This window comes from Lycium barbarum, chromosome 8 (genome assembly GCF_019175385.1).
Source record: "Lycium barbarum isolate Lr01 chromosome 8, ASM1917538v2, whole genome shotgun sequence".
In the NCBI taxonomy this organism is placed as follows: Eukaryota; Viridiplantae; Streptophyta; class Magnoliopsida; order Solanales; family Solanaceae; genus Lycium; species Lycium barbarum.
This window is the reverse complement of record NC_083344.1, coordinates 104901400-104913325: the sequence shown is the minus strand read 5'-3', so window position 1 is coordinate 104913325 and position 11926 is coordinate 104901400. Positions and strand designations below refer to the sequence as shown.

General features: G+C 34.8%; 1 protein-coding gene across 1 annotated transcript; it reads right to left on the bottom strand.

Annotated features, from left to right (window-relative positions):
• Positions 1 to 1327: 1327 nt before the first annotated feature.
• Positions 1328 to 9542, bottom strand: LOC132606522 (la-related protein 6C-like). Its single transcript, XM_060320074.1, has 10 exons — positions 4589 to 9542; positions 3356 to 3437; positions 3157 to 3254; positions 3000 to 3071; positions 2829 to 2908; positions 2666 to 2741; positions 2504 to 2551; positions 2325 to 2393; positions 1981 to 2097; positions 1328 to 1840 (listed from the first exon to the last, which is right to left on the bottom strand). The coding sequence occupies exons 1-10, from the start codon at positions 4940 to 4942 to the stop codon at positions 1577 to 1579; spliced, it is 1260 nt and encodes a 419-aa protein (XP_060176057.1). The 5' UTR covers positions 4943 to 9542; the 3' UTR covers positions 1328 to 1576.
• Positions 9543 to 11926: the final 2384 nt, after the last annotated feature.

Here is an 11926-nt window from a genome sequence, read left to right as displayed (position 1 = left end):
TCCTCGGATGTGAACCTGGAGCATTATTTGCCTGATTCTGTGAGCATGATCCTTTCTGGTAGCTTGAAATAATCCTAATCCTAATCCTACTAATGTTATGGTACAAATATATATTCTTTGTAAGGTGCAAAAGCATATATGTCTCTCTGCTTAGAAGGGAATCTCTCCCTCTTTCTCTTGGGGCCAATGATAGCGCTGAAAAAGAGAGAAATATGAGATCTATGATTATATTTTGTAGGAGATGACAAGAAAAGAAATAAGGTGGTTCCTGAGCAGATTTAGATGTTTGATTGATAGGTATAGTACACAACAAAGGTTCAGTCAGTATCAGCTATTGAGGCAACCCAACTAGCTTAGCTTCCTCTCTTTCTCTTACGAAGAATTAACTTAAATAGTCGTCTGCAAAACCGTTTAAACTATAAATAGTCGGCAGATTTATAATTCGTATATAATATGTGAATAATTGTGTATGATCCTTAATCATTTTTTGCCCTGAAATTAATTACGGGCTTTAGCTAAAATATACAAAACAGATTCAATGATATGTTGTTATATGTATCTTTATGTATATTTACAATATGTATATTGTATATATAATTACTTAATATACAAAACCTATATATTTGCTAGCTATTTTGTAAATTAGACCACTGAGGCATATTAAGACTTTTATACCAAATAAAATAAGTAAATAGTGAATCCGACCGGCTATTTGTGTAAAGATCCCTTGTATTATTTCAGTTTAGAATCTAAGCTTTCCTTATCCCGTTTTTTAAATCCTTTTGCTTTCCTCTTATTCCTTTTCTTGATCAAATATTGTGACATGGTTCTAATTTATGTTCTATTATGTCTCAGGCACATTCAAGAATTTTTAATATATATAGATGGTACCCAAACCAACTTACACGTATTTTTATTCTCAATGTAGTCCATCGGACATCAGGATAGGTGTTATCTCTGCAGTCCCCACTAGCACATGTATCAGATAATTCTGGCCATTAAGAGATTAAGCAACTATGAATTAGAAATTTAGAATAACAGGACACTCTGCTCATTAAAGATTAAGCACTAGGGTACATCACTACAAGCACTTCCTTTATATCCTTCTAACAAAAGGACATTTTGATGTAACAGAAGGACATTTGGATGTTTCAAAGTTAAAACAAAAGGTGGTTCTACAAATTTGCTTCCTTTTAACCTCCACATTATGCAAGAATTCCTTCCTTTTCAAGAAAATCTCTACTGTGGAATTCATCAGTAACCAATTTCCAGCAACATATCAAAACTAATGCAACAAATTAAATAGCAAAACATTAAGAGAGATGAATGAGAGGCAGAATCTTAAACTCAGTCGTATTATTCCCCATGATAATTTTCACGAAAAAAGAAATGTACAAAACAAAATTGGTAGTCTCAAGGAAGCCATAGCCTTAGTTAACCTATACACTTTTGCTTTAGTTCTAGAATTATGGACATAAATATCTTTAACCAAAAAGAATTCGACTAGAGAACTTCCATGGGTACTACCAAGTGAATACTGAGTAATAAAACCGGGGCAAAATTGATCATCTTCCATTTATACAACATGTACTCCTCCAGTTTGAACATTAATACTCCTCAGGGGCTTCCCTCTTCCCATAGTGAAACCTTTGGTTCCATCTGGCATTCTTGGTCCTTTTGTAGCGGCCTGTTTCACTGGTGGTGCTTCATATGTGCTGCCTTGTGGAGACGAGGAAAGCAAGCCACGACCACTGTACATTTGATTTCGTTGCACTTGTCGTGTACTTTTCCCACGCCCTTTACCCCATATTTTCTTTGTTGTTGCTAAAGTCTCTTCAACCTAATGAACAGAGAGAAATTTCAATCAGTGCGTGAAGAAAGATGCATAGTTTAGTAAACATCACACATGCCAAAATAAGAACTTCCCATCAAAGGAGAAAATTACTTCTGTTTGATCTTAGTGATCATGATCATACTTACATTAGTATCCACTACTTCTGAGTGATTAGCATCATCTGTCAATTCAGAACTCAACCAATCTTCATCATCTAAACAGCCATCAAACGCTGACTTCCTGCTCTTTAGAACAGACTTTGGCTGCAACATTTAACAACCATCTTTTAAAATACCAAAAAGGAAACAAAAGCTTACAGAATCACAAGTACGAATCAGAATTTAAGTGAACATCCTTTTAATGATTTGAAGGCTCTGTACCAAATGTGAATGAATCAAATATATTCAGAACAAATAAGTTGTTGTAAACGGAAAAATAAAATGCACTTAGTGGGCTGAGATCTGAAAGATGGAGCCTAAATTAGCCTTACTGAACGTCTGAGCAGCAACCTCACTCGAAGGCCTTTTCTCCAGTTCCTCTCATCATTTAGCTTCTCCGCCTGATTAGGTTAAGGCAAATAATACTTTTAGATGATCCAAAATAGCTTTAACTAAAAAAAATGACGTTAAACGAAAAGAACTTCAAAGGCAGCAAAAAATAATTGCATACTGCTTTCTCAGCGGCCTCTGGATGCTCGAACTCTATCAGTGCATGAAGCTTTGAAGGCAAAAAAGCAACAAGACAGTAAAACAGAAGGAATGAGATCACTATCAAAAGGGGCAGTGTATGTTTTTTTTGAAACACAGAACAATTAAATTTAGTACTTAATACCTTACTGCTGATGCCCAAGTCTCCTCTAGTTCGTGTGTTAGGATCTTGGGGATGGCATACTCGGATGGTTTTGACACTAAAATAGGAACCATAATGTGTCAATTCACAACAGATAAAGTTAGAAAAGATAAAATTTGGCGACAAGATGCAAGAATATTATCACCTTCCAGCAACTTTAAATATTTTCTCAATGTTGTGATGGGAGTGATCATCCGGTAAATTCTCAGCCACCACAGTGCGTAACTGAAGAAAGGGCATTGAGAGGAGTAGTACTAATACTATGAAATTTAATCAAAACCATGTATAGACTGATTTATGAGAAAAGTAAGTGTACCAGCAATTCCTCTTTATCCTTGTCAGTGAATGGCATTTTTCGTTTGACCCTCTTGCCATCATCGCTTACAATCTTCATCAGAATACAGAAAATCTTAGTAGTTGTTAATAGATGTTCATAAGAAAATTAAACACTGCAACTAAAATCCAAAATTTACCAGCTTTGTAGAGGATAGGAGGGCTTGAGAAAGTGTTAATTGGTTGTTGGTGATGAGGGACTTGATTTTCTTTGTAGCCGAAACAGAAGAAATGGGAACTGCAGTAGTAGTAGTACACATATGTTTAAAAAATTTGACAAACTGATGTATAGAAAATTTGCAGACGTTTTCTTTAACGATATATCAATAGCGTACTCACCAAAACCTTCAGCGTCCTTGTTCATCTGTTTCAACAAGCTCTCATTCGCGAGCAAGCTCATGTCACTAAGTTGGTATTCAACCTATCAAACATATAAACTATCAGCTTTAAAGGCCGGAAAAAAAAAAAAAAGCATTAAAGCTTGCAGACATAAATGATGCTAGAAAAAAATTAGAGCAGAATCGGACTATTCTTATTTCTTGCAGGCTGCAGCAGTCTGTTTATGAATAGTCATGTAATAGAACAAAATCTGCAGTTGCATTTATGAGATCTAGGTTCTTATTACATGCTCAAACATCTCTCGTTCATGCAACTCCCTTTCCCTTTGTGCTTCAAATAGATTCCATTACAAGTGTTTTCATATTCCCTTTAAGCTACCTTTTTCTCCCCACAACACAACAGAATCTAGCTAAGAATGCCATCTTTGTGACTGTAAACTTATTTCCTTTTTTTGTTAAAGAAACCATTTGAGTCAAACATGTTGATCAAAACTAAAATTGACTGGTCAATTAGGACGTAAATTGCGATTTAAATTAAGAATTACACCTAGTTGACTGGAACTCTATGGCAATTCGATCCAAATTCCATTAAAAGAACGTAAACAAGATCGAATCACAAAACTCAAAAAAGCAAAGAGTGAAGGGCACCCGACAATGTGACTTATAGGGTGTGTTCGGTATTGAGGAAAACATTTTTTCCAATTTTCTCATGCTCGGTTGGTCAAAATTTTAGGAAAACATTTCTATAGAAAAACAAGTTCTTCCTCCCCTAGTGAAAGTAGAGAAAACAAGTTCTGATATTCCATATTGATTATATTGTGTCCTCCTCACCTTCCAACACACCTCATCTTCACCCCCACCCCCGTAGACCGTAGCCCCCTCCCCACCACCCCATAATCCTACCCCACCCCCACACCCCATAATATTTGTCTAGATTATAGACAAATGCTTTTAAAATAATATTTTTTGCTTACGTACCGAACACGAAGAAAATATTCCTTGAAAACATTTTTCAAAAAAAAAAAAAAAATCCTTCATACCTAACACATCCTTAGTGTCAATAAAATGGGTGAAAATCTTAGGAGACCGTGTTCATATCCCAGGACGAAACTTTAGTAGACAAAATTATATTCGGTACTTATGCTGGTGGGAGATAGCAGATACCCGAGGAAGCTGATCACACACTGTTATTCATTAAAAAAAATAGACAAAGAGAAAAGGGAAAAAGAATGACCTGTTTGATGACTTTTAGCTTGAGCTCATCAGGAAGGATATCTTTCTGAGAGAGGGATGAAACAAAACTTGGCTCTTGAACAAAGGAGGTAATGTCTTGATCACCCCCATATACTGTTGTATTAGCCCCAGTATTAACATATTGAAAACTGCATGGATAAAAATATCCTGAAATGCATGGGATTGACGTGGCATGTGATTTTCTTGGCACGAATGCAGGGGCCTGAACATTGAACTTGAAAGAGCCACCATTAACATTATTATTATTATTATTATTCATATCAACTTTAGCAACAAATTCTGGAGTAGATTCTTGTACACTAGAAGCAACTTTCTCAGGTTGCATTTGTGCCATTATGAAAAAAATGGGATGATGATCAATTCAACCCTCGTATTCTGCCTCTTTCTTTTTTTTTCTTTTTTTCTTTTTTATTCCCCTTAATTAGAGTGAATGTTCTTGAACATGCACTAATCTGTTATCATTTCATATCCTTGTGTATTTGGGGGGTTATTTCTCTCTATCTCTCTCCACTAATTTTGTCTATTGGTGGAGCGAAGATAGTTGCTTGAGTCACTCCTTAAGTTTAGTTAACTGTATATTTTGTGGAGGCTGAGATTGAAAAGAGTGAATCAATGGTTTATTGCATTCCGCGTACCAAACTAGTCAGCCACCTTTGAATTTTGACTAAGTACTTTCTAGATTACTTTTTACTTGTATCTTATATTACCCTATTAAAATTGGCTGGGTGAGTGGATTCTTACATAGGAGACCTAGAGCAATGCCCCTCACCAGCAGTCTTCTCAGTCAGAACTCGTCGCACCAGGCGGCCTGGTGCGATTTACATTTCTTGTGTGGTTAGTGTTATACCCCATTTTAAACGGGTTAAATTTAAGAGTACAACATATTGGTGATGCCTATTTTTTGCTTATTTTTAGGAGTTGCCACCTAATTGATTTTAAGGTGAATTAGGGCACCTAATTATTAACTAAGGCAAAGCTAACTAAACCTCCGTCAATAGTCTGCTTAATCAGGGTGATTCTAGGTAAGGGTTCTATATTATCCTAAAGGGAAGGGGTTAGGCATCCTTTAGAATCCGTTAACTACGGTTATCCAGCTAAACTTAGGTTAATTGATTAGGGTTAAATAGGATGCTTAAATTTTAAGAAAATGTCTTGTAATGTTTCTAAGGCTAAAAAATTAATAACACTGTATAAAATAAGATTTAAAAAATATGCTAAGGCTTTAAATAAAAATGCTATTTTAAAATGAGACTCATAGGATAATTTGCACAAAAAGAGACTTGAGTGTTTATTTAAAGTAAACTATAAATATTGCTAAACTATAAATAATAATGTTATTTAAAAGAACAAAATTTGCAAAATATAATGATTGGCATATAAGTGGAAACTTTTAAGAGAAGACTTAGCAAAATTAGATTTGGGATAAAATTATATTATATGAATATGATGATGTAGAAAAATCTAGACTTAAATAGGATGCAAGAGGAGGTGAATTTTTCTCTCTTTTTATTAACTTATTTACCTATATTCGGCTAGGAATATGTATAATTGAATTAATCTTGAAAACAATATTTATAAAATATACTTGAGTTTATATTTGCTCATTAGTGACGCTTTAGAAAATGTATATGATAATAAGAATAAAATATGATTCCCTTTACTTAAGATATATAGTCATACCATTTTTTGCAAATCAATTATTACCAGTAAAATAAATATTAGACATTATAAATAAATTTGACATGAAAAGAAGAGAAGTAAACTTATGGAATTAATTATTGGTCTTCCTTAAACTAACTACCCACTATTAAGACCAACCTACTAATTTCACTAAGGTTTATCTAAATTGAAAAAAAAAAAAAAGGGTTAGTCATGCAATACAAATTAAATGCATAAAAGAATATCATAGAGGAATAAATAAATCAAATGGGCTCAGCCCATTTCAAGGCTGCTATGATCAGATCGTTGTTGGGACTTCAGCCCAGAAATTTCAGTGTACTGCTGTGGGCTGTTGCTGTTATATGGACCTCGGCCCATAATGTTTTGTATATGCTTGCTGCGGACAGGAGACGGCTGGATAGAGAGAGGAGTCGTGTTGGGCTTTTAGCCCAACACCGAATGCGGAGGGAAAACGAGTCCCGCGGACTCGTGTGCGATGATCATGCATAAAACGAAAGGAAAAGGATTAGCATATGATCAATGAATAGAGTTAAATCTGTAAAATATAAATTCAAACGAAATCAAACATGTCGTGTATATTCTGGGTATATTTAGTGTATACACGTTCATAGGGATATTCGAAAGTTAATATCTGAAAACTATTTCCCCCGTTTTCCCGATATTGCACAAGTTCCAAAGGATCTCATGAATCCCAAGCATGGCTAACACCGGGGAGGGTTCAAGCTTGACCCATAATGACCAACTAAACTCCCTATCAATGTGCTGACCGCAACCTACTTATGATATACATGCATATACAAACTCAACCATGGCATACTTCTAATGTAAGAGTATATAAAAAGTTAACAGATACAAGTGACACAACTTGCTCACAGAGTGGAAATCTTATACATAACTTAGTCCTTAACTCTAGCCAAGTTTTTGTAGCATGAGAGCAGTATACAAGAGACATGCAGGACATATTCGTATTAGCACTCAGATGAATAAAAGGGAATGAAGGAAATAATTATGACATGCAGTTTCAGCAACAATTTAAGGAAGGGAATAATACAGGATCTTTTAAACAAAGCCAGTGATTTAGATTTGACACTTTCCTGAGCATATTTTAATTCAAAGCATCAAACCAGCATTTTTATGCTATTGTGTAATGAATCTAAATAATAGAAGAAAAAAACTTTGACAGCCAATGCCAGCCTAACTTCACTTTACACTTCACCGAAAGGATACAGGGGAGACAGTAGGATAGAGGACACCAGACCATCAGGCAGAATGCAGCATTTTGGCTAATTAGATTTGATTTGCATGCATACTACTTTAATCTACTTATACTGTACGAGAGAAATACATATGGGCACATAAAATGGCACTAAGGAGGGGTATGAAAGATTCACATGATCAAGGGAAGCATGCATTTTGGTTTAGCAGTCTAAATGTGGCATACATGTGATGGTAACATCGCATCAAGATCAAATGAGTTCTCAGTGAACACCCTACTGATTCAGAACACAAAAGAAGCAAACTATCCTTTCCTTTCTTCTAGTTTAGAGAAATAGCCAATGATTTAAATGGTTGAATTTGTCTTAAATGATAAACTCAATATTAAGAATACGTCCTAGCCTACATTATTTTAAAGGAACAACTTCATCCTAACTCTTCAAAACTTATAATGATTCCAATCGAAACAACTAGCATAATCATGACAACTCTATTGCATGGCCACAACTGGCCTAGCGCACAGACTCCTCAATCATACATCTTTGACCAAAATAAGAACTGATCCTCTTAGAGGTTACTAAAATTCAGACAGGACAAATCCCTCAAGATTTTGATCAACACCCATAGTTGGACACATAAGGGACTTTCAATTGTTAAATTTTTATGGAAAGAAATAAGCATAAGATTGGTTCAAGCTAACACAGCTGCTTAGTTACTAGCACGTATATGATGCCAAACAAGGAAGTTTTAATCCCATTAGATCATATCTAAAAGAGAAGGTCCAGTATTAGAACTTTAATTACCATCAGAGGATTTTAATTCAACCAGCTTTGACTTAACTTAATGGCAATTCTCAGCCGAAAGTTACTTGGTTTTAGATAGAAAAACAACATGTCAGTGGCAAATAGTCAATCTATGCATGGCAAACAAGAGTAAACTAATGTGCTAAAGGTCTAATAACAATTATAGAATAGCTAATATGCTCAGCTAATTCTACAAATTCTGAAGAAGTTTTATTTAAAACTAAATGGAAGCAAATGTTTACCAAAGACTTGCATTCTAGCACTCCCGCAATGTTAACATATAACTTCTAGCAGCAATGAAACCTACACAACGCCTTTATTTAACAGTAAATGAACCTACCTATTATCCAGCTCTACATGAAGAGGACAAACTATTCAAAGGAACAACGATATTGAAAATTGAATCTTACTTGCTACCCATAGGAAGCAGGGACTTAAATTAATCAAAGGAGTGAAACAAGCAGCCATTAAATAGGAATATGAACTAATCATAACTAAATCATGAAAAACTAAATGCCAAAAATCACAGTCACATGCTCACGGATTAATGTACGAAGAATTTAACTAAGGAAAGAAAAAAAATATATATATATATATATATGAAACAATTCATCTGCATTGCTAGAAATTAAGATTCCTCAATACTAAACACCAAAGAGGCTGAAATAAAGAAATGGGAATAAACTGATCTACATTACTGGTGTTGTAATTTCCTCACGAAAATATCAACGAAACAGATTTGGAAAGACTATAAACAAGGAATCACAATCAAAACAAGGAAAAGACTACACACACAAACAAGGAATCACAAATACACCAAAATCAAATCGAAACTAAAAAAAAAAAAAGGGATTGCACTGACCTTTTTTGGGTGCAGCGAAGTGGAGTGCGGGGCTTCAGATCTACCCTCGAAACTACCAAATCCGAGCTTGCGAAGCTCGAATTCACAGCAAGAACAGAACAGACGAAAAAATTGTTTGAGTATTTTTTGATTCGGTATTTTGAACTATCACAACGAGTTGCAAATTTGATATTTTGGAAAACTTTAGGTGACTCCTAGATCGGTTCCCCGACCCTTATTCAATTGGCAAAACGATTATTTATAGGATCGATTCGGGTTTGAGCTAGGGTTTTCTTTGTGAAGAAGAGGGAGAGGAGTGTGGGGGACAGAGGGAAGTGGGGGACAGAGGCATGGGGAACAGAGAGAAGTGGGGGGGGAAAGAGGAATGGAGCGTGGAGAGAGACGAAGATGACGATGAAAGAAAGGAGATAAGAGAGGGGAGGGGGTGGCGTCTGATGAAGGAGGAAATGAAAGGAGGGTTTCCTTTGTTTTGAACGAATCTGGGTCGGGTCAAAGGGTTTAATGGACTGGGTTGATTAAAATATGGGCTGGTTGGGTAGATGAATAGGATGTTGGGCTGGTGAGTTAAAAGAATGGGCTAATGATATTGAAATATGGCCAGATAAATTGAAAATGTGGGCTGATCTTATGAATTGATCCAAAAATAGTATGAGTTGATTAGGCTACTACATTTAAATAAAAGACCTATTTAAATAACTCTATACTAAAGTGTGTTAAAATATTACTTAATATAAAATATGCAATTATTAGTGCTCAGATGATAAAATTATATGTCGTCGTAATAGCCGTGCAATAATATTTAGAAAGTCCACAGTAAATAAACACTATTATTTAATTATGCGAAAGAAATGCGATGTGTGTCCGTAAGCTGGTAAAAATGCTGAAATGATAAAATAAAATAAAAAAATAAAATAAAAATAACTATGAATTATAATAAAGCTGGTAATAATAATAATAATAAGGGTAGTAGAAACGGTAATAAAAGATAATGACGGGATAATGCAATGCCGGTATTAATAATGAGCTAATAATTATAGTAAATATATAAATATATTTTTTAAAAAAAATTTGCCAAAAATATTAGAAGCGTAAACAGGTATTTTGGAGGAGAGGCGGGACAAAATTGGGTGTCAACAGTTAGCAGGTTATCCAGTGCACACCCGACGGATAGCGGTTGCGGGTTTCCTAGGAGTTCCAAAAAAATAAAAGCATTTTTTTCTACTTGTTCATTTTTACAAATCAAAAGAGGTTTATTATTTTCTTTCAATATTACACTTATTATTAAATAACTATATAAAATACCAGTAATCAAACTTAGATTTTCAAAACATAATTGATAAGGATAATTTAATACAATAAATTCCAAATAAATAATTTTTTAAGAAGTCTGTTAAATCAACAAAGATTAAGAAAAGAAAAAAAACAGAGGGACCACGTATTACTAAAAAACTTGTATTCAATTGAAATGCGGAAAAAGATAACACATTGAGGGTGTGTTTGGTACGATGGAAATTCTTTTCCTAGAAAATAATTTCTTGAAAAATAAGTGATTTTTTTATTTATTTTCTTGTGTTTGGTTGGATGTGAAAAATATTTTCTAGTGTTTGGTTTGACGGAAATATTAATCCAACCCCCCAACTCATTACCTCTCACCTCTTACCCCTCCCCACCCCAAACCCAATTCCAACCTTCTCTACTACCTCCATCCCGCATTTTGAAAATGATGCTACTTTCACAAAGTCGCTATTTTTATAAGATAATCAAAGATGTGCATACCATTGCAAGTCGCCTTTTTCTAAGATAACCAAAAAAATGACTACTTTGCACTTTGAAAGACAACCCAAAAAAGTGATTATGTTTGTAAACTAGCCTTTTTAAAAAAAAAAAAATTGACTCAAAATGGCTATTTTAATACTTTCACAAAGAGGATATTTTAAAAAATGACTACTTTTGCAAAGTAGTTAGTTTTTAAAAGTAACTACTTTCACAAAATCACTATTTATGAAAATTGGCTACTTTCAAAAAGTGACTATTTTTAAAAAGTATCTACTTTCACAAAGTGGCTATGTTCTCAAAGTGACTATTTTCTCAAGCGACTACTTTTGCAAAACGACTATTTTTGAAAAATAGCTACTTTTCGCAAGTAATAATTTTAAAAAAGCGACTACTTTTGTAAAGTGATTACTTTTGTGAAATTGCTATTTTTGAAAGTTATTACTTTCACAAAGTATCTAGTTTTGCAAAGTTGAGAGATAAGGGGTGGGGTAGGGAGGTGAGAGGTAGGGGTTAGGGTAGGTGGATATAGGGATGGGGAGGGAGGTAGTGGGGGTGATGGGGGTAGGAGGGGACGGTTAAGTGGTGGGGTGGGGGTAGTGGGGGTGTCACACCCTAATGTCCCTAGGGTGTGATGGGCACCCGACCCCATATCCGGAGCCGAGCGAACCCACAGATTCTTATTACACACATAATTTCTTCGGACTCTGAAAATCAAATAAAAGTAAAATACATATTAAGCTTTCGAAAACTTTCTCTTATCGTTCTCAAAATTAAACAAAATCTGTAATTATATAAAATTTATTACATAACACAGAATGACATATCGGCTGATGGAGCCGCTTACAGACTGACAACCAATACCCACGACTCTGTCTGCAAAGTCTCTAACATCAATCCAGAAACCAGAACATACATGTACTCTGACTCGGCAACGCTCCAGAAGCAAATGGAGCTCGCCAATCCTGCTGAAACATCTTCTGAC

Coding starts and splice junctions, on each gene's coding strand:
- LOC132606522 (XM_060320074.1), bottom strand. CDS start 4,942: ATGGCACAAATGCAACCTGAGAAAGTTGCTTCTAGTGTACAAGAATCT. Junction 2,098..2,324: donor GGTTGCTGCTCAGACGTTCA/GTAAGGCTAATT, acceptor TAAATGTTGCAG/CCAAAGTCTGTTCTAAAGAG. Junction 1,841..1,980: donor CAGAAGTAGTGGATACTAAT/GTAAGTATGATC, acceptor TCTGTTCATTAG/GTTGAAGAGACTTTAGCAAC.